At 45.2% G+C, this 23,783-nt stretch overlaps 1 protein-coding gene across 4 annotated transcripts in view; it reads right to left on the minus strand.

Moving 5' to 3' along the window:
* Nucleotides 1-9,131: 9,131 nt before the first annotated feature.
* The window catches only part of KDM5A (lysine demethylase 5A), a 91,057-nt gene continuing 76,405 nt past the window's right edge, over nucleotides 9,132-23,783 (minus strand). For 3 of the 4 annotated variants that reach the window (XM_032796737.2, XM_032796739.2, XM_032796738.2), the window contains 2 exons: nucleotides 21,925-22,335; nucleotides 9,132-11,016 (listed from right to left, as the gene is read on the minus strand). In XM_032796737.2, the coding sequence (XP_032652628.1) occupies nucleotides 10,804-11,016; nucleotides 21,925-22,335 (624 nt within the window). In that variant the 3' untranslated portion in view covers nucleotides 9,132-10,803. Of the gene's footprint in view, nucleotides 11,017-13,806; nucleotides 13,884-21,924; nucleotides 22,336-23,783 lie in introns of all 4 variants that reach the window. The other variant, XM_075069432.1, reaches the window with a different exon arrangement.

Here is a 23,783-nt window from a genome sequence, read left to right on the forward strand (position 1 = left end):
TGCCTTCAGTCAGATAGTGCCGCGATGCCAATAAATATTACTGTGGAGGAGACTCAGTCTTTGAATTTCTGGCAAGCGGGGGCTAGAGCTCTGAGTCAAATGACAGTGTCAATCTCTAGACACTGCTGGAGGTGCAGCTTGACTCAGTTTGCCACGGACAGGAGGTGCAATTTGCACAGCAGCTGTGGAAGATACTGCTGCTTGCTTTCCTCAGCCACATAGCAAACCGCAATCATGCGCCCATTATTGTACTCAGACACACGGAGGTGAAGGACAGAGGAGTAAAAAAAAAAAACACTGAGCCAGCCAAGCCTGAGTATTGGCATTCACCCTAACAGGGATGAAGGGAGACAGAAGAGACTTTGATTCTGTTATTTACCTGGGACCCCTGCAGTAACATTGTCTTTGATGAAGCGCAAAAGAGCAAACGTCACACCTCTACATCCCAGAACGTGCTGTTTCACTTAAGGAAGCTGCTGCATGGTTTTCGCTCATGAAACTAACACAACACTATTTGGCTAACTCTTGTCCAGTATTCAATCTTACATTCCTGGTTAAAAGTTATTGAGAAGGCTGTACTGAGACAACTCCCAGAGTACCATAAGTGCCTCAGATCTCCTTAATCCTTCAGTCTGGATATAGGACAGCAATTGCACAGGTGCCATTGGTTGATGGTCACCTCCTGGCAATGGATGGAGATCATGTGTTCACCCTGATATTCGAGCTATCAGCTGCCATGATACCAATGACCATGAAGTATCATTGAAATCACCTGGGGACTGCACCAGCAATTGATACGGCTGCTCTTGGGCAGCTCCATTCCTCCCCAACCAAGTGTTCCCAGAAGTTGGCATGAGCCACTTGTCCTGAATCAATGTTCTGTCCCCCTTAGAGTGCTGTTATTTGGAGTTTAGCAGGGTTCCATCTCATCCCCACTCCACTCCTGTTTAACGTGTATATATGGCCTTTAAGAGGGTTAGTGAGGAAGTATGAGATGCAGAATGATCAGTGTGCTGACAACACTCAGCCCTTGTTCTCTACCATGCCTGATTCTGCCAGTGCTGTTGAACACCCAGTCATGCTTGGAGATTGGGACTTGGAAAAAAGGCAAGCTGTTTAAAACTCAATCTGGATATGGCTGAAGTGAAGTTCATAGGCAAAGGGAAGTAGTGAGTATATGTGACTCTGATTTCTCACACCCCACTTAAAGGATGTGTCTACCATCAGTCACTCTCATTCACGTTCTGGGACTAGCGTTGGAGCTCCAGCTACCATCAGTTGACCATGGAACAGCTGTGCCTCAGAATGCTTTGTTCATGTGTCTGGGAACAGGACACTGCACTCTATTTACTGTGATTTGTGCCTTTCTCCAGTGCAGATGGCTGACCATTGATGTCCTATCAAGGCACACCACTTACCAGGCAGGTCACTACCTTCTACACCAGTTTTAGTTTCCAAGTTGAGTTAAAATGCAGCCCCATGTACAGGGCATTTGCACTAATCCAATCTTGATGAGACAAGTATTGCTTTGCTCTATGAAGTTCTAAGAGGCTGGGGTGGGGGGTCCTATCCTCTTCAGAAATGGCCTCCCCTCCACCTTTACAGGAAATATTGCCACAGCTGCAGTCCAGTGGAGGCACTCAACTTGGCGTTCCCACCAACCTATGGTACACATTCACTGAGTCCTTCAGTTTCGGAACCACTTCTCCATCTTGCACTGAAACAACTGAGTGTTGATTTTCAGGGCAAGCTGCAAGGCCTGCCTTTTTACCCAGGCCTTTAAGAGAGGAAAGGAACATTTTAGTAGTGGGGTTGAATTTTTATTGGAGATTGCTGGTGGCTCTCACTGAACTAGCCCTCATTTCAAAAGCACCCAGAGTAACAGACATCTTTTTATACGTCTCATTAGATATACAGATAGCTGTTTCCTCATTTGTATGTCTGCTGTTCATTTCTTTGCCTTTGGCATGTGACTTTACATTCATTTGTACTGAAATATCTCTCTGCATGAGACTCGCTGTTCTGAATCTCTCAAGTCATTGTGCAGTTTCCAGCTGCCACAGTGCATTTGTTATCCTCCTGCTCTGGCGTGATTAGAGTTTGATAAGGGTTGAATTTATTCTCTGTTTTGACTGTGCTTGCACCAAGCAGGGATCATGTTGGGGCTGGGGTGGGCAGTCTGAGTATGTTCCTATGATTGTAAGAAAGTAGATATTGAGGGAGCTTGCAATCCTTCCCATTTTCATTTGCTTTTCTAAATAAAGGAGCCTCAACTCTTCATAACAAAACAGCCAAAGCTTCTCAGCCTTTTTCAGCCTTCACACCATTTCCCCCCAAACACATTATAAAACTGATCATTTTAAAAATTGCTTCATTTTCTCAATTAGAACATGGAAGATGAGTGAACTTGTCTGCAAGAGCTGAAGACCAGGAACACCCAAATCACTACACACATGGAAGGAGAAACCAGCAACTCTTGGGTTTCTTTGGTCTTCCTACTGTATCCATTTTTTAGCAACCTTCGTTTTATTAACTTACCTAGTGACAAGAGATGGTTCTACCATAGCCGCAATTGGCAAAGTAGATCCTTACTTTAAGGCAGAAAACTACTTGTGTCAGTGGACAAAAGGTTTGGACATTTTCTAGTTCAATAGAGCAGGGGAAAAACCTAGGGCAAGAGCTGACTAGATGACTCTGTCCAGGTTAATTTGTAACAACTTCTCTGTGTAAACAGCTGTGTACGCAAGGATTACCCACCATTAAGGCTGCACCAGCTAGAGCAAGTTGGTACATGCAGTATGTGTTATCACCTGGGTCAAGTGTTTGTGTTTACTAGTCCACATTAGCTGAAGGTGCAGCAGCATCTTTTGGACCTTGAATCTGCCATTTGGAGTTTCCTATACTCCTCGCTGCATTCTAGCAGCCATTTTATCTTATCTGCCCCAGTGTACCATAATGGGGAACGCCGGCCAGGAAATAGCTTTTTGCAGTATCAGTTCTATTAACCCTTCAGGGTCCATCATTTTCCTGTTCACCTAATGTCCCAAGTTCTTTTGTGAATGCTAGAAACAGCTATGCAGTCTTCACTGTAATTTTGTGGTTAGACAGGAGAATGAGAGATCAGTCCTCACTTCTATTCCCTGTCACTTTGAGACCATAATCAAGTCAACTTAACTTCACTCTGCATCAGTGCTCCTATCTATAATAACGGGCGTAACAGACAACTATCTCAGAAAGCTGTTGAGAGCCATGGCAACTCAGGCTGGGCCCCCATAACTAAGCAGATTCGGGCTGTCAACATTTAGGTGAGACCTCTGAAGATGACTTAACTGTTGCAAGAAACTGTACTTGTAGTTGAACAGATGGCTCTCTCTTTGTTGGTGCAGAACCAATACCTAGCATTAGGGGGCTATACAGTGCTGGAGGTATAGCCTTTGGACGAGAGTTACAACCAAAGCCCTGCCCATTTTTTATTTCTAAAGATTCCATGGCAATTTTCATGAACTATTAAGCCCTACTGACCTAAGGAAATTCTTGTCTGGGTGACTGCATTCTAGATACATAAATACTTGCTACAGTTTCAATAGGATAACATATTCTTCACTTTCTGAGCTGAACAGCTGCATAGGGTTGCCACGCACAATTAAGCAGCTGTTTTATTTGAGCCCAGATGTGGCTACATTTCAGCAATGGACAAAGCAATCCCTGTCTTCTGCAATCAGTAGTTAATATAGAGGAAAAGGCAAGAATCTCTAATGAACAATTCCGGAATAACCTGCAGAGAACTTCTTCCTAATATGTCAGTTATGTGATCTGCACCCTGAAGCATAAAGGGCTTAGATTTTCCAAGTCAAATTATATATACACATATTGATATATATCAATCATATCACACATACACACAGCCTATTTAACTTAACTGTCTGTATTCTCATTAACCACATAAATGCCTAATCCTTCTTTAACCCCTGGTCTCAGTACTGTGGCAGTATGTTCCACATGGTAATTGTGCAATGGATGTTCCCCTCTCAGGTTCAATGCAAAAATTATCCTCATTAAGAGAAACTCCCTCAGTAACAGTTAACTACTTTACTAAACTATTATGGTGTCATCTGCACACACCAGAAAACAATTTTAGTCCTGGCTATTGCAGGTGAGGTTGTTTACTATGTCTGGAAAAAAAAAATGTAGACATTAAAGGAAAGTGTATTCCACAGGTTAGCTTTAGATTATGTGTTTTTTAGTTGTTGGTATTTTGTAGTCTCACAAAGACAAAATCCAAATTACTAAACAATTAGGGATTTGTGAATGTAATTCTAAGCATAATTTTATGGTGCTGAATAGTGCTATCTTCTACCGCTACTAGTGTTTTCATAAACTTTCCAAGAGTTATTTGATCAGGGTAGTTTATACTATTGCTTACCTTTTGAGAGCCATTTTGCCCCCCCGCCCCTTTAAAAAAGTTACACATACAATGTAGGGTAGCTATGGCCTTTTGTCTTGGTTCTGAAAACTTGAAAGCACATCAAATAAATTAGGCACACTCCCTCATTCATGAGAAAGTACGTACATCTAGCATTTCAAAGGAGGTGTTCACTCGAAAAAGCAGCAATCAACAGTATGTTTAATTCCAGTAGTTACCCATTGGCTTTTTGTTTACAGTTCCCTAAGCCTGCAAGGAACCAGCAGAGCAACTGAACACTCCATCCTCTGGCTGGTGATTCTCCCCGTTGGCTCACTTATCCTTTGGAAGGCACTAGGATGAAGATTCTCCATATCCTGGCTCGGAGGAACATTAACATTCACCCTGTTTGCTAAGGGAAACTCTTCAGGGGTCTCTTTGCAATAGAATCACACGCAGTATTGCCTCCATCAAGACAAAATATGTTCAAATCATTGGTCTAAAGGAGATGTAACCATATTTTCCCCACTGTCATGGATTTTAGGAAAGAATGTAAGAGACCTTGGATTTTTTGTTTGTTTTTTTAAAGATTTCTTAAACTGAATAATTCTACTTACTGAAATGTTCACTCACTGGTGACAGGTCCTTCTATACGGAGACACTATTCAGTCCTGATTAAAAGAAGGTCAAGTACCAATCCTTTTAGAATGTAAAGAAAGTGAGACTTGCCTTAACTGATTTACCAAAATAGTGGGTTAACAAGAGGGATGTTTTTAGATTTGGAGTTTCTGGTTATGATGGGATGCAAAGAAAGGATATAAATAGGAATGGGAGTTCCTGTTCAGTTTGCGATGCATCACTCACCACTCCTTTGCCACAATTTAACTGATGCAGTTACTGTACTACCATGGTAGCATTGTTTGAAATGCTTCCAGTTCCACGCGCAGGGCCAGTTACGCAGAACTGAAGGGCCTCAATGCATAGATCAGACGATGGTTAGGGAGGAGGGGTTTAGATTTATTAGGAACTAGGGAACCCTTTGGAAAACAGGGAGCTTGTACAGGAAGTATGGGCTCCACCTAAACCAAAATGAAACCAGATTGCTGGCACTTAAAATTAAAAAGGCCATAGAGCAGTTTTTAAACTAAGGGCTGGGGGAAAGCCAACAGGTGCGGAGAAGCACATGGTTCGGACAGATACATCCCATAGGGCAAGATCTATTAATGGAGATTCTCTATGCCCTAGTAAGGAGGAGAGGATGGAAGATGATAAAATATGGGTAGGATTTGATAAACAGTCAAATGAAAAGAGTCCTATTCAATTACATCATGTAATGGCAGACAGCTAAAAAGTGACTAGTTCTTAAAGTGCTGATATACAAATGGTAAAAGTCTAAATAATAAGATGAGAATATTGATATAATAGGCATCACAGAAAGTTGGTGGAATAAGAATAATCAATGGGACACAATAATACCAGGGTACAAAATATATCGGAAGGACAGAACAGGTCATGCTGGTGAGGGAGTGGTACTATATGTGAAAGAAAGCGTAGAATTAAATGAAGTAAAAATCTTAAATGAACCAAACTACCATAGAATCTCTATGGATAGTAATTCCATGCATTAATAATAAGAATATAGCAGTAGGGATATATTACCGACCACCTGACCAAGATGGTGATAGAGACTGAAAGGCTCAGGGAGATTAGAGATGCTATAAAAATAAAAAACTCAATAATAATGGGGGATTGCAACTATCCCCTGGATGAGTGGGTACATGTCACTTCAGGACAGGATGCAGAAAAAGTTTCTTGATACCTTAAATGACTGCTTTTTGGAGCAGCTATTCCTGCAACCCATGAGAGGAGAGGTGATTCCTGATTTAGTCCTCAGTGCAGCACAGGATCTGGTCCAAGAGGTGAATACAGCTGGACCGCTTGGTAATAGTGACCATAATATAATTGAATGTTAATGTTAAATTCCTGTGGCAGGGAAAACACCACAACAGCCCAACATGGTAGCATTTAATTTCAGAAACAAACTGCACAAAGATGAAGTAAGTTAGTTAAACTAAAAGGTACAGCACCAAAAGTGAAATCCCTGCAAGCTGCATGGAAACATTTTAAAGACACCGTAAGAGAGGCTCAACTTAAATATTGACCCCAAATTAAAAAACACAGTAAGAGAACCAAAAAAGTACCACCATGGCTAAACAAAAGAACCAGTGAGAGGCAAAAAGTCATCTTTTAAAAAGTGGAAGTTAAATCTTAGTGAGGAAAATAGAAAGGAGCATAAACTCTGGCAAGTGAAGTGTAAAAATATAATTAGGAAGGCCAAAAAATTTTTGAAGAACAGCTTGCCAAAGACCTAAAAAGTAATAGCAAAAAAAATTTGAGTACTCAAGGATAAGAGGTTGTGGAGAAACTAAATTAATTCTTTTCTTCGGTCTTCATGGAGATTCCGAAACCTGAGCCATTCTTTTTAGGTGACAAATCTGAGGAACTGTCCCAGATTGAGATGTCATTAGAGGTGGTTTTGGAACCAATTTATAAACTAAACAGTAATAAGTCACCAGGACCAGACAGTATTCACCCATGAGTTCTGAAGGAACTCAAATGTGAAACTGCAGAACTACTAACTGTGGTTTGTAACCTATCATTTAAATCAGCTTCTGTACCAAACGACTGGAGGAGGACAGTTGATGTGATGCCAATTTTTAAAAAGGGCTCTAGAGGTGATCCTGGCAATTACAGGCTGGTAAGACTGACTTCAGTACCAGGCAAACTGGTTGAAATTATAGTAAAGAACAGAATTGTCACACACAGATGAACATAATTTGTTGGGGAAGAGTCAACATGGTTTTGTAAAGGGAAATCATGCCTCAACAATCTCCTAGAATTCTCTGAGGGGGTCAACAAGCATGTCAACAAGGGGGATCCAGTGGACATAGTGTACTTAGATTTTCAGAAAGCCCTTGACAAGGTCCCTCACCAAAGACTCTCAAGCTAAGTAAGCTGTCATGGGATAAGAGGAAAGGTCCTCTCAAAGACTGGTAAGAAGGTCTCACCTTTTAACCTTTGTTGGTTAAAAGAAGGAAACAAAGATTAGTAAAAATGGTTAGTTTTCCAAATGGAAAGAAGTAAATAGTTGTGTCCCACAGGGGTCTATATTGGGACCAGTACTATTTAACATATTCATAAATGATCTGGAAAAAGGGGTAAACAGTGACGTGGCAAAATTTGCAACAATACAAAACTATTCGTGATAGTTAAGCCCAATGCAGATTGCAAAGAGCTACAAAGGGATCTTACGAGACTGAGTGACTAAATTTCATCTGCCATTTTGTTGCCCAATGTTGATAAATGCAAAATAATGCACATTGGAAAACAAATCTCAACTATCCATATAAAATGACGGGGTCTAAATTAGCTGTTACCACTCAAGAGACAGATCATGGAGTCACTGTGGGTAGTTCTTTGAAAACATCCACTCAATGTGCAGCAGCAGTCAAAAAAGCGAAAAGAAAGTTGGGAATCATTAAGAAAGGGATAGATAATAAGACAGAAAATATATTGCCTCTACATAAATCCATGGTATGCCCATATCTTGAATACTGCATGCAAATCTGATCACCCCATCTCAAAAAAGATATTGGAATTGGAAAAGGTTCAGAAAAGGAAAACAAAAATGATTAGAGGTATGGAACAGCTTCGTTATGAGGAGAGATTAATAAAACTGGGACTTTCAGCTTGGAAAAGAGAAGACTAAGGGGAGATATGATAGTGGTCTATAAAATCATGACTAGTGTGGAGAAAGTAAATAAGGACATGTTATTTACTCCTTCTCATAACACAAGAACTAGAGGTCACTAAATGAAAGAGGCAGTAAGTTTAAATCAAGCAAAAGGAAGTATTTCTTCACACCATGCAGTCAACCTGTGGAACTCTTTGCCAGAGGATGTTGTGAAGTCCAAGACTATAACATGGTTCAAAAAAGAACTAGATAAATTCATGGAGGATAGGTCCATCAATGACTATTAGCCAGGATGGGCAGGGATGGTGTCCCAAGCCTCTGTTTGCCAGAAGGTGGGAATGGGTGACAGGATGGATCACTTGATGTTCTGTTCATTCCATCTGGGGCACCTGGGATTGGCCACTGTTGGAAGACAGGATACTGGGCTAGATGGACCTTTGGTTATGACCACATCAATTTAAATAAATAATAAATGGAGATATACCTATCTCCTAGAACTGGAAGGGACCTTGAAAGGTCATCAAGTCCAGCCCCCTGCCTTCACTAGCAGGACCAAGTACTGATTTTTGCCCCAGATCCCTAAGTGGCCCCTCAAGGATCGAACTCACAACCCTGGGTTTAGCAGGCCAATGCTCAAACCACTGAGCTATCCCTCCCCCCAGTTTCTCACCCCAAGGCACTCAATGCCCTAAAATGTCTGCCTTATCCCTCTGTCTCTAAACTCATTATTTCTTCTGCCAAAGACCCAGGCCTCCCCCTTTAAATCAGTTGCTGCCGCTGCCGCCGCCACCACCACTTCCCAGGTATCAGGAACAGACAAGCAGTTGGGTGAAGTTAATCTAGATGAAGCAGACTGTGTTGAATTACTAGTTACTTTTTTGCCTGGAAAATGTTGGCTGGTATCTCAACCAGCTAAAAAACCCTCCAAAAACTGAAGTACAAAAAAAGGGACACAGAACAGTGAAGACAGAACACTTGTTTTTGTCAATTTTTTTTTTAAATCCCAGCCCAGCTTCTACTAAGCCTGGACACTACTTACAACACTCCTAGAACTGTAGAAGAATGGAAACACAACAGGGAAAGGGGGGCAAGACAGCACAGTGGCCAGCTTCAGACACTCACATACATTAAGCCAGCAAAGACTGGAGTCAGCAAGGCCCAGGTGCCCCGCTAACAGGAACAATCCCAAACACGAAGGTAGCACGTGAAATGTATTTACCTATTTAAACACAGGCAGCTGGTTAGGCTAGGATGGGGAAGATAACTGCTAATTCCTTGTACTACAAGGAAGGAACGAAGTACAAAAAACCAAGCCCGTGGGCAGGTTTTTTGTTTTGTGAACCTCTGTCTCTGTGCTGCTGGTAACAGTGGTAAGTATAAAAAAATCAAAGAAAAATAATCTATTTATAGAACAAGTCAGTAGTCTGAGACATTTAGAAAAAAGTAAAAACAAGTCCTTTTTAAAAAATGGATTTACTAAAACAACTGTCACCCAGGATTACTCCACGCCCTCTGTCCACCGGCAAAGCGGGGGACAACTTCCAACAGGATCTGCTGCTGACTGTAGGCAAAGCCAGCAGGGAGGGGATCTGCGCTGTGATCAGTATCTGCAGACTGCTTGCTGGTATCGTTCAAGGCCATGCCTGTAGCCTCGTGATACTGGAAATACTTGTGAATGGAAGTTTTCATAGAAGCACATGTCAGGGTAACCCGTGAGGTAAGTGGGCTGTCCTCGTTCCTCCCCATCCCTAGGCACAGATCACACTGCTGTATCTCTCCACCAGCTCCAGCCTGTGTCAAACAACTGTATTACACAGGAGCAGCGAACACTAACAATGCCTAGAACAGGAGAGATGACCCCTGTAGAGAGGGAAAGTGCTCTTTGCTTTCCAAGCTCTGGCACAGATTGACATCTTAACTGATGCTCTGTGGCCCTTCTCAGGATGGGGAGATTGACTTTCCCCGTCAGGGAAATATACATGGTGGGGCGGGGCGGGGCTGGGTGTTTTTTTGGTAAACAGAACCAGTGCTGATTTGAGACCTTGAGCTCCTTTGTCCTCTAACTACAAAATAGACACTAAGAGCTATTCAGCCACCCCCTTCCATCCCTAGAATGTAGTGTGAGCTGCCTGGCCATTGAGGCAGGTTCATTATTCCCATACATTTCCCTGTTGGCTCAGTTGGTATGGAGAGACCACTGGGCTGAAGATAACTTCCAAATCTCTGCATGGACAATACAACTCCATGGGGCAACCTGGTAGGGCTGAGAGCTCCAGCCAATGGCCACCAATTCCAGGCCAACCCCACTTCCCATTTCACAGATGCACTTCTAACACACCCACGTGTCTAATCTAACAGCCCCATGTCTGCTCAGTCTCTGAAGGCAGCACCCACACTCAGCTGGGAACACTCATTTAAAAAATTGGCTGGAACTCCCACAGAGGTGGTGTCTGCACTGATGGTTTGGAACCACTGTGCCTCTGACATTCCCGTTGTACAGAAGAAGCCAGCAATAGGGGACCATCTCTGCTGCAGGGCTGTACATCCTTGGTAGTGAGGCTCAGTGGCTACATTAGCTTCAAACACCCTCTTTCAGTAGGGTCTCGGTGGTCCGTTTTCCCCAAGTCCCAGAGAAACTGAGTAGCTGCTAACTTGTCTCCTTGAGATCTTCCATTGGTAGCTTGTAGCTCAGTAAGAACGGGGGAGGTGGTGCATGAGCTGGGCTACTTGGGCCCTGCATCGGTTTCTTTGCGCAGTTCATACAGATGTAATCCTCATTCTCTGCCATTTCTGGAGAGACGCCAACACAAACTTGATGAAACCACTCATCACAGCCACCATCACACTGCACCCAATCTACCTGCAAGAGATAAGATCAACAACACATGAAGAACACTACAAGGGAGAAAGATGTCAGATTCAACTCTCCAGACCAGTGTCAGAAAATAAGCCTGGGACTCTGCTTGGGTAAACAGTCAATGGCAGCTAAAGTCACTACAGTTCTTTGCTAGGACCAAACCAAGGAAGATAGTTAGACAAACTTGGCATTGCCTTCTACAGCTGCATCACTTCACACTCATCCTGTATTGTCCCCTGAAGACGCAGAAGCTGCCTGGTTTCAGTGTGGCCTATAGTTTAGGTATGATTTCAGTACAGTTCAGTAGCATCAACAGACCCTGATAAAGGATCACATCCTATAACGTGATGACTCTCTTCTTAGTCGGATGGGAGGAATTTTATAAATCCAACTTGCCCAAAGCTACCTGCACAATATCCAGCCTAAACATTCAGGAATGTTCCTCCAAGATCATCTGTTTTATTTATGTCAATATCTCCTTAAGTACCCAAGAAAGCAGAAAAACACACAAGTTTAGTCAGTTGCAGGGCAAACAAAGAGCACTAGTAATACATGCAAAGGGAATGAATTAGCACTATCCTGATTCCTAAGGATCAATTACAATGGAAACGTTGGGGTGAAAACACCTTTTGAAATCCAGGAAAGCCTAGAATACATGTTACCAGAGGGAAAGGACATGTGACCAGACCTTGGTAAAGAGCAATGACAGGGCCTATATGGTGACCACTTTTCAGACAAAAATAATGTATTTATTTTCATTTTCTTGCTGTAAGTATCCTCCCTCCCAGCAGAATCCAACACAGATTACTGACAGTTTCTCATTTAAAACATAGTAATTTACCCATTTCTCTGCTCTCCTCTTGTTCAATCCCACCCCCTCTCTCTCCCATCCAGGTCACCTCCATGAATTTCAGTCCAGCTGCCTTCACCTAAATAGACGGAGAGGATGGTACCAACTGGGATTCAATGTGCCTCCTGAGAAATGCATAAATCATAACTTATTATCTACCAAACCTCTGTCTACTACAAAGACCCAGTTCTTCTCCTATCCTAGGCCAGGATACTCTCAGTGCCATTCCAGACTCCCTACTTCAACTACCTGATCACTTTACACCATAAGGTGTTTTCTGATTTTTATTTTGAAAAATGGCAATTAAGCTCCACTTCTGTCTCCCCTGGTGAATCTTCAACATAACACCAGCTCAAACATAATTCATCAAAGCTACTATTTACCTCAACTTTTCTGAAGAAAAGCACCTCCATGCTTTACCTGATCCTCCCTCACTCGTGACCATGCTCCCTAGCCTCCACAATATTCTGGAATAAGAGGGTTTCACTTACCCCTTTACCTAGACCATCCTCCTTTTGATTTTCCAAGTACTAAAACTGTTCCGTTTGTCTCCTTGACCATGTAAGTTTTCAGAACTATCAGTTACTCTTCCCTGAGGTCCTTCAGCAAGGAGCCAATGATATTCACTTGGTACAAGAAGAAACTAACAGCTTTGCTGTTCCCTCACCCTTTCACTAGAGCTCATCTCGAAGTATTTCTTTTCTCCCTCCTAGACTTTTCATTGCTGGATTCAACCATTAATATTTTGATCCAGCTGATCAAGCGACATGTACCATCTACCAGTTAAGTTTGACATTAAAGCTTAACTTGAATAATGAAGCCCTTTCCAAGGGGAAAAACCTTTGTCCCATGACTATCTTCCATCATTCCCCCTAACACGGTCCTACCTTCGCTTCCAGGCCCAAGTTGATCTAAGTTTTCTTTGTTCTCACACTCCACAGGCAGTAATAGGCAGGTTTGCAATCTGAGGAACCCTGCCAGAATTCATCCCTCCTTCCTTTGACCCTGTCTCAGATGACATCCTTACTGACTACCAATTGCAATCTTCTCCCTACCGTTTTCTTAAATTTTTATTCTTAGACCAGGGAGGGCAGGGATCTAGAATGTGGCTGTTAGGCTAGTCTCACTCCAGGAAACAGAACAACATTACTCCCCTCTTCCTGGTTCCACCAACTTACTCTGCATATCAGGATCCATTTCAACTGCTCTTTAGTATTCCAAACACTTCATGGAGTTGGTCTACCCTAACTGAGCTCAGATCTCTATTTGGCTCCTTTCTCACTCTGGACTTTCTGACCTCCCTCAATTTCTGTCCACAATTAGGGAGCTTATTCATTGGTGCTATCTTATTTAGCTGAAATTCTTCCCTTCCTCCCCTCAGCTACCAAGTCACTTCTTTAATTTTGCCTTAAATCTTTCCTTTATTCTTTTATCTCATGTTCTTCCTCCTCCAACACCTAATGCAAGTAGAACACTGCAATAGCACATGAAGGAGGCTGTTAGAAGTGGATATATACTTTTACAGCCTCATGGAGTCTTTCGGCACACTGAACCTAAATTCTACAACAAGGCCCTCAATTTCTGCAGCACACTGAATTTTTTGCAGCAGCTTCATGTAAATGCCAAAATAGACATTTTAATTCAATTAAACACAAAAATGAATAATACAACATTGCAGAGATTTACATTTGGAAGATGATTTCTGCAACCATAAAGACTAAAGTCTTAAATGAAAGTTTAGATTCTGTGGCCAAATTCTGTAGCTGTGTGGATTCTGCAGCAGAAGAATTTCAGAAAACAAAGGAATCTAATTACTGCATTTGGCCAAGATAGGCCCATATAAACTTAGCTGCACTACTGCTTCCAATAACCTTAGACCACGTAACAGTCCAAAACTATTGAACTGGTAGCCAGTGGCTGACAAAGTTACCTGACACACTTACAACTCTGATGTTGCCGTACATTTAAGGGAAAAACACCCTAAACTTTTAGATGAATTTGCTGTAGAACAAAAACAAATCTGTTCAAGAGAAACAAAGGTAAATCAAAACTCTTAAAAGCCTTCAGGCACCAGCAGGTCAGCCATTTTCTGAGTAAAAGCAGATTTTAATTTGAATGTGATAAGAAGAAACTGGGATCAGAAGATTAAGGCACTGCCATATTAATAAAAAACAACTTACTGGTACATTTATCAAAGCCATTAACTGCTGGAACGCTGCTGAACTCAAGATATACTAGAAAATAACTGAAATTGTGACATTTTTGAAGCAAAGCAACAATTAATGATCAAAACTAACTGAAGGTTTTACTTTAGTTCATAATCAAACTATATCTGCATCAGCTGAAAAAGTGACTGATAATAGACGTTAATGCCTGCAGTTCCAGGAATTTACTCCCGGGGGAATTCTGCCCCCCCAAAAAAACGGTTACCCACCTTTTAGTAACTGTTGTTCTTCGAGATGTGTTGTTCATGTCCATTCAAAGTAGGTGTGCACGCCAGCCAGAAGATTTTCCCTAGCAGCGTCCGTAGGGTCAGCCCGGGCGCCCCCTGGAGTGGCGCCACCACGGCGCTCTATAAAGGGGCCCACCAACCCTCCACTCCCTCAGTTCCTTCTTGCCGGCACTCCGACAGAGGGGCAGGAGGGTGGGTGTTGGAATGGACATGAACAACACATCTCGAAGAAGAACAGTTACTAAAAGGTGGGTAACCGTTTTTTCTTCTTCGAGCGGTTGTTTATGTCCATTCAAAGTAGGTGACTCACAAGCTTAACCTTAGGAGGTGGGGTTGGAGATCACTGCTGACTGGAGAACTGCACGCCCGAAGGCTGCGTCATCCCTCGCCTAGTGCGTGATGGCGTAGTGAGACGAGAACGGGTGGATGGAGGACCACATGGCCGCTCTACAAATCTCCTGAATAGGAAACTGAGCCAGGAACGCCACAGAGGAGGCCTGTGCCCTAGTGGAGTGGGCCATGACCGGAGGAACCGGGGTCTTAGCTATACGGTAGCATTCCCGGATGCAGGTCGCCATCCACGAAAAGATGCACTGAGAGGAGACCGGGATCCCCTTCATCCTTTCTGCCACTGTGACGAAGAGCTGGGTCGAGCGTCTGAACGACTTGGTACGCTCTATGTAAAACGCCAAGGCCCTGCGGACATCCAGGGAATGTAGCCTCCGCTCTTCACTGGAGGAGTGTGGTTTCGGATAAAACACCAGGAGAAAGATAGCTTGGCCCATGTGGAACTGTGAAATGACCTTGGGTAGGAAAGCCAGATGAGGTCTAAGTTGGACCTTGTCCTTGTAGAAGACTGTGTACGGGGGCTCAGATGTTAACGTTCGAAGCTCTGACACCCTTCTGGCCGAGGTGATCGCCACAAGGAAGGCGGTTGTGTATGACAGGTACAGCAGGGAGCACGAAGCCAGAGGCTCAACGGGAGGCCCCGAGAGGGCGGAGAGGACCAGATTCAGGTCCCAAGCAGGGGTCGGCTGACGCACATGTGGGAAGAGCCTGTCCATACCCTTGAGGAAACATCCAACCAGCGGGTTCGCAAACATTGAGGCACCCCCCTCTCCCGGATGAAAAGCAGACATGGCCGCCAAATGAACCCGTATGGAGGAAAGGGAGAGGTCCAGTTGTCTTAGGTGAAGCAAATAGTTGAGGACAGAGGGGATTGGTACCCCCAGCGAGTCATGACCCCACTGACCCGACCATATGGAGAAGCGCTTCCATTTGGCCAGGTAGGTTGCCCTAGTTGACGGTTTCCTGCTACCTAGCAGCACCTGTCTGACCTGCTGGGAGCACTATAACTCCACCTGACATTGATATGCAACTCCAGGTCCTCCGGCGACCATAAGCCCTGCGTTCTGAGGCGTCCCAGGTGTGCCCCCCAACCTCGAGGCATCCGTCACCAGGGAGACAGAGCGCTGCGGGGCAGCAAAGGGGACACCCAGGCAGACTTTCCGCGGGTCGAGCCACCACCGCAGCAAGCTCAGCACCAAGCGGGGAATGGACACCACTGAGTCCAGGGGGTCCCTGGCTGGGTGATAAACTGTCGCTAACCAGGACTGTAGCTGGCACAGCCGGAGTCTGGCATTGACCACCACATAGGTGCACGCCGCCACATGGCCCAACAGCCGGAGGCAAATGCGAGCCATGGTAACCGGGGCACAGTGCAGTCCAAAGATAAGCTTGGAAATTGCACGGAACCTGGATTCCGGCAGGTACGCTTTGGTGTGGGTGGAGTCCAGAACCGCTCCTATGAACTCTATTTGTTGTGTCGGAGACAGGGTGGACTTGGCTTCGTTCAAGAGGAGGCCGAGATCGAGAAAGGTCCGACTGATTAACAACACCTGGGTCTGTTAGTCTATAAGGTGCCCCAGGATCCTTTGCTGCTTTAACAGATCCAGACTAACACGGCTACCCCTCTGATACTTTGGTCTCTATCTGCTCCTTGGAGCAGCCCTTTATGAGCCAGTCGTCCAGGTAAGGGAACACCTGGATGCCCCGCCTGCGCAGGAAGGCCGCCACGACTGCTATGCACTTCGTGAAGACCCTGGGAGCAGCTGACAGGCCGAATGGGAGCATCGTGAACTGCAGATGGGCGCCGACCACAACGAACCTGAGGTACTGATGGTGCCGGGGAATTATGGCAATGTGAAAATAGGTGTCCTTTAAGTCGAGGGCAGCATGCCAATCTCCTGGATCCAGGGAGGGGATAATCAAGGACAGGGAGACCATGCGGAACTTGAGTTTTCGCACAAACTTGTTCAGCCGCCACAAGTCTAGGATGGGTCTCAGGCCCCCTTACACCTTCAGTATTAGGAAATACCGGGAGTAGAAACCTTTGCCCCTGAGCTCCCGTGTGACTTCCTCCACCGCCCCTGCTTCCGTGAGGGACTTCACTTATTGAATTAGAAGTTGCTCATGAGATGGGTCCCTGAAGAGGGACGGGGAGGGGGGTTGGTGGGGCGGAAGGGAGAAGAACTGGATAGAATATCCCCTCTCTACCATGCGGAGGACCCATCTGTCCGATGTGATTCGGGACCAGGCACGGTAGAAGTGGGACAGACGTGACCCAAAGGTAGGGGTGGAAGGATCCAGAGTCTCGATTGGTAGGTCGCCCTTGACCGTACCATCAAAAGGGGGTCTAGGCCGTGATGGTGGTCTCGATTGACCAGACGCCTGGCCGGAGGGGTGGCACTGGTGACACCTCCTACCATTTCTGCCCCGCCTGCGCCCCAGCTCCTGGCGAGTCTGTGGCTGGTATGGGTGAGGGGCCGCCTGCGGCCTAAATTGTCTGTGTTGGGTCGCAGGGGTATGCAAGCCCAGTGAGCGAAGCGTAGCCCTTTAAGCTATGCAGACATTTGTCCGTTTTCTCCAAAAACGGAATCTGCCCTTCGAAGGGGAGGTCTTGAATTGTCTGCTGGACCTCATAGGGCAGGCCCGAGACCTGGAGCCAGGCTCCCCGCCGAATGAGCAGGCCCGTGGCCAGGGTAAGCGAGGCTGAGTCCACCACATCCAAGGTGGCCTGGAGAGAGGCTCGGGAGATCAGTTTGTCCTCCTCCACTAGGGCCAAGAACTCTGACCTCAAGTCCTGAGGAAGGAGCTCCGCAAACTTCGACATGGCCAAACACGTGTTGTGACCATATCGGCTTACTATTCCCTGCTGGTTGGCAATGCGGAGTTGTAGGCCCTCCATGGAGTACACCTTTCTACCAAAGAGCTCAAGTCTTTTCGTGTCCCTGCTCTTCGGAGTTGACCCCTGAAACCCTTGATGTTCCCGCTGGTTGGCCGAATCTACTACAAGGGAGTCCGGGGAAGGATGGGTGTATAGGTGTTCATGCCCTTTAGAGAGGACGAAGTAGCGCCGCTCCATCCTCTTGGCAGTAGGGGCTGGTAAGGTTGGTGCTTGCCATAAGGTGCAGGACGTATCCGCTATAATCTTTATCAGTGGGAGGGCCACCCTGGATGGCCCTGAGGGAGCCAGGATGTCCACTACAGGGTCCGAGTCCACCTCGATTTCCTCCGCTTGGATTGCGAGGCTCTGAGCCGCTCGCTGAAGCAATTGTTGGAGGATTCGAGTGTCCTCTAGGGCCGGTGCCGCAGCCGTGTCCAAGACCGCCTCGTCCGGGGAGGACAACGAGGAGATTACATGGAGCGGCCCTTCCTCCGGTGCATGCGGCCCCTCGGGGTCCTGCGGCACACGGTATTGAGGTTGCAGTGCCAGTTCCAAGTCTAAATGCGGCACCGCGACCGGGACCAGGGTCGCCAGTGAGCGACTTGGCATATCATGCGGTGCCGGCAGAACCTGAACTCAAGTTGCTGCCGCTGCCTAGTTAGGGGGTGCTGAACTTGACAATGGCACACCCGTGCCCAGCGACGGTGCTAGTGGAGGAAGCAGCTATGCTGGGGCCAACGACGTCGAGGACACCGAGGCCGACGGTGATCGAGGACCAAACGCCTAGCCTACCAACTGATGGTAGGCCCAGGGAGTCCAAAACAGCCACTGCGAGGGCGGCTGCCATTGTTGCTGCCACTGCAGGTAACGGTGGCTCACCCCTGAAACCGATCTCCTGCTCCGCGACTGGCTGGAGCGATAGGAGTCTGCCTCTGAGTCTGAGGTCTCTGGGTATGAGGACCTGGGGGGGAGCAGCACCCAGTGCCAATGGAGAGCGGTGCGGAGGCGGCGAGGAGCCTCTCATCGGGTCCGGTGCCGCCTTCATGGCGCGGTGCGGGGAGGGAGGCGACAGCATGGCCAGCTTGCCCCCTAGATTGCACTGGGGGACGGACCACAGTAGGCAACTCCCTACAATGTGAGGACGCCGGCACCGGGAGACCCATTAGATCTGAGGCCGCCTCGAACGCCTCCAGCATCGACGGGGAGCATATATCTCCGCTGAGGTCTGGGGAATTAGGCTGGTCCGGATTCGACCGCCCGCTCCGCGGTGCGGGAGTCAGTGGAACCGCCGAGGGCTGTAGCCCAGCCTGTCCGCTTGTAGCCACAGACGGCGTCGGCCTCGGATCCTGGTGGGGTGACCAATCCCTCACCAGCTTCCTTCTCTTGGCGAGCACCGGCGAAGGTGAGCGGTGCCGCACTGAGGCCAACTTTCTATGACCCGACTCCGTCCGGTGCCGGGTTTTTGACAACTTGGGCTGGGCCCTAAGTCCTGATGCCAGTGCTGGGACGCTCCACACCGAGGCTGACGTGCTGGGCACCGCCTTGGCCAGTTCTGGGTCCGAGGGTGGCCGCAGGGCCACCTCCATCAGGAGGACTCAAGTCTTTGAGCCCCGTCCTTAAGAGTTCGCGGGCAGAAGCCTCTACAGATAGAGCACCAGTCCTTTTGGTGGCTCTCTCCGAAGCACCTCAAAACAAGCAGAGTGCGGGTCACTTGTGGACATGAATTTCCCGCAGTCCTTGCGGAGTTTGAACCCGGGGGACCCGGGCACGCCCCAGCGAGCGACGAAGACTCAGGTGGTGGGGGGAGGACCCCCAAACTACGAAGAATTATATACAAAGATCTATTTAACTAACTATAATGTAACTGAATACACGGACTAAACAGTAAGGATAGGACACTGCCATCTTGCTATGCGCAAGAGAAGTTCCAGCTAGCTGTCACCGGCGGTAAGAAGGAACTGAGGGGGTGAAGGGTCGGCGGGCCCCTTTATATGGGGTCGTGGTGGTGCCACTCCAGGGGGCGCCCGGGCCGATCCTATGGACGCTGCTAGGGAAAATCTTCCGGCTGGCGTGCACGCGGCGTGCACACACCTACTTTGAATGGACATGAACAACCACTCGAAGAAGAATTTAAAATTCTGCATAGTTTATTTGTCAAAATAATGCAATATAATCAAGCTGGTTTCAATTATTTAGGTAATTTATTTAAACTACAATACAATGGATGGAGAATGGGAATGGGGAGCACTGGAGGAAATCCCCAAATCCCCTTGCCTAATAGTAATGTATCTAGGTTTGACTCTTTATTTCTAGTTATTAAACAACAAATATGTGCAGCCACATGCTCAGTGTTACATCATAGGCAACTGGAGAGCAAATGAGGGCTGGGGAATCAAACTCAGAATTTATATTGGCTACTGACCATATCCAGAAAGGTCAGTAGCAAACAGTTCATGGTGCACATTTTGTTAAGAAATTTTTTCAGTCCAAAAATATAGACCAATTCTAAGTTCTTTAAACCACTCTGGCAACGTAAAGGAGCCTTAAAACGTTTACATCTGTTTTATACTCTTGGGGGAATTCACAAAGACAATGAGAACAACTCACTAAGTGGGCAGGCTGCTACATTCTGCCCTTCCTGAAGAGACAGCCTGCACCACACCTATTTCCTCAGACACACCCTGAAGCCCTGCCCCTCCACGCCGACCATGTTGCAATAGTGAGCTAGAGGGACAGAGTGTTTCTCTCTCTCTCTCTCTCACTCTCCCACATACACACGACTGCCTATCCTTTCACACACAGCTGGAAGTGATTTACATATTTATTGGCTACTCTGGGCACCTGAACCGACCTGTCTGTGCTGCTGGGAAGGGATGTGTGACTGCTCTTGTGGCTTCCCTTTGCTGCCCTGTCAGAAGTAATTTTTCTGCAGGAAAGCAAAGAAATCTGCGAAGAACATGAATTCTGCACGCGTGCAATGACACCAAATTCCCCCAAGAGTAAGTGTTGGTCATCTTCTATTCATAGGGCTAGAACATTTTTTTAAGTTTTTATTTTGTATACATACATATACAAAAACATGTCTGTCTATCCTCCAGAAAATAACAATTCTAAGGAATGTTCGGACTAGTTTAAGAATGCTACACATAATGCTAAGAATGTGCTTGTTAGTATAGCTTATATCAAGTTGATTTAAATGAATACGTACTTTATCAGAACGTAAACTCAGAGACACTACTCCTTTGCTAGGAACCTCACTTCCAGTCAAAATGTACTAATTCTGCAATATCATTTATAAGATAGATGGAAAAGAACTAGATCTCATCAGTGGAGGATTTTTCTCTACAGTATACTATTTTCTAGCATTTTGCTCAGTTTATAGTTTTTTTTTTAAAAGTTCCAAGTAATTAGCTTTTACCACTTCAATCAGGACACTAACTCCACAACCCCTGTCTCAAAATCATATTCATGCAGTCCCGTGTACCCCTCACTGAATTCCACAACAAGAATTTCACAGCTTCTATTAGGGTTTTCTTGCAGAAAAATTCATTTTATCTAAAAAAAAAAATAGTTTGAATGAAGTTTAATCACCTCCATCAGTTACTCTGAGCTAAAATCAGCTGCTTAGGAGAGCCAAGACCACAAGTGGAAACAACCACGGAAGGCGGATAAGATTTCTTTTGCTATAATACGATCAATTCCCAAACCCCTGTAGATTTACCTTGGACAAGAAAAGTGGGGCAGTACAGCCTGCATTTCATTCAACCCACTGCCTATGGCTCACAGGATTTATTTAAGAGCTTTGGAAGATTAATTTTCATTTATGGGACTGCATGCCATTTTAGACTTTCGTTCAGAAACAGACCAGAGCCAGGAAACAATTCTAGCTAAAACACAAAATTAACCCCTGGAGTCAGCATGTCAGCATGTCTTCCACATTATAAGCAAGTCAGCATGTCTTCCACATTATAAGCAACAAAGGATCTAGAACAGCAGTGGGCAAACTGTGGCTTGTAGGTGGCATAACTTTTCCATTCAGATGGAAGAATTACTCGCCGATTCTATCTCCCCACCCACCCTACTCAAACAGCTTGAGGCAATATAGAGAATGTTGGGTTTGGTTCATAGTCGCTATGCAGCATGCTGATGCTCAGAATTCAATTCCTTGGGCTTGGAACAGATGGCAGGTCCGTATTCTATGAGCTTCTTTGGCCTGACTGCTCAGTATTCTAGAAGTCACACCTGCCTACTAGCCTTCATTATGATTAGCATATTAACTACATCCCTCACTGCTGCTCAAAGTTTGTTAACCTTAAATAACTCTTAAAGGGGTTTTCATTACCCTCCACCAGTTGCTTAAGGCAAAACTAAGTTAGGACTCACCTTATCCTTGCAGGGCCTTTGGCAGTTCTGTGCAGCACATACAGCATTCTCATCATCAGACTCCTCAGCTCCTGACCAATCATACTTAGATGGGATATCCAGCACCTTTTTCTCTCTTTTTTTCTCTGTGCTCTCCTTTGCCAGCTCCACTTTTGCAGCAGCTGCCTTCTCTCTCTTTTTCTTCCGCTCCTCTTCTTTGGCCAGCTTCTTGGCCAACTTATTCAACTCCTTTGTCTTGTCCAAGGTTAGTTTCAACTTCTTCTTTTTGGGTTTCTCTAGTTTCTTCAGCTCTTTAGACTTCTGCTTCACTTCTCCAAAGAACTGCTCTACCCTCTCCAGTTTCCGCTTTCGTTTCCGCTCAGAAGAATCTCTCGCTCTCATTTTGAATGGTTTCTCATCCAGGCTGTCATCCTTCGTAAAAAGGAGGAGAGATTTAAAATAAAATTTTTATATATATATTTATTACACACACACACACATATATACACACACACACTATATTTTATATAAGAGAATTATATATATATATATATATATATATATATATATATGAGAATTCTACATGCTACATTCCCATGGTCTGTTGGAGATATCCTCCCACCTTCACCTCCCATTATCCACGTTTTGGGTGCAGAAAGGACCCTGCCTGACCACCAGGCAGGATAGCAGAGTCTGAACAAAGGGGACTCTTTCCTAGCTTTCAGCTTGCCAGAGTAAAGTAATGAATGAAATCAGATTCAACTGTGTAAGAAGAGAAAGGGTTAAGATGGCCTATGGAAAAGCAAAACCAACTAAGAGAAAGGATTTTGAATAAGCAGTTGCTATACTTTGTTGAGTTACATAAAACATATTTGTAGGAAGATGAATCATTTGTTCCTTAAGCGTTTGTCTGTTCTTGCTTATTCCCAATCCTAGGTTGATCTTGCTTGTGATAATTATTTTTACCAAAACTCTTATTACATAATCACATACTGTTTTTTTTCCTCAAAACACCAGCCTCATTCATTTCACATGTTGGACAAAGAACGAGTCACAGTTGTGTGATTTGGTCTTACGTCCACTCCAAAGCCCCTTCCCTCATTCATTCCAGAAGCTGCATAGTGTGTATGAATAAGTTATGCATCTTCTGGGAGAGAAAGCAAGCACTTGTGGTTAAACTGAATTGGAACTCAGGATACCTATAGGCTTTCTAAGGGACCTCAGGCAGGTCACTTAATCTTTCTGCCTTTTCTGCATCTGTAAAATGGGGAATAATGAGGATTTCTGACTTCATGTAGATGTGGAGGATAAAATTATTTAAGGCGCATTGATGAGCTCCACAGACAACTTTATAAAATAGAGAACTCCTTATTCACTTCAAGTTTTCAACAGTATGCATTAAATGAGGAATGGGGTTACATACTGAACAATGAGGATAGAAAGAAATACTGAATAGCTGCCTCATTCCCTGAGCACATCTATCTTATATGCTATGTAAGGTATGGTTCTTGAAGGAAAACATAGTATGTCATCTAATAAGAATGTAGTGTAATGCCTGCACATAAAAGGGCAGAGTTAAGGTTGTGTGTGCAGCCATAAATGTATTACCATTTGTATTGTCATAGCACCCAGGAATCTGTCATGGATGAAGTCCCCATTGAGCTAGGTGCTGTACAAAGAGAAAGAGTCCGTGCTCCCAAAGAGCTTCCTTAATCATTTTCTGACTTGAGTGCTTTGCTCTATAACCTTAATATTCCCTTAATATTGTTTTAATGTGGAATGATTTTGAAAAAATGGCCTGAGCGCCAGGAAATGGCTGTCACTGCACCTCCAAGCAAAGTAATTTGTTCAGCAGACACAGCCTATAGCTGTCTATAAAG

Source organism: Chelonoidis abingdonii, chromosome 1 (assembly GCF_003597395.2).
Source record: "Chelonoidis abingdonii isolate Lonesome George chromosome 1, CheloAbing_2.0, whole genome shotgun sequence".
Classification (NCBI taxonomy): domain Eukaryota; kingdom Metazoa; phylum Chordata; order Testudines; family Testudinidae; genus Chelonoidis; species Chelonoidis abingdonii.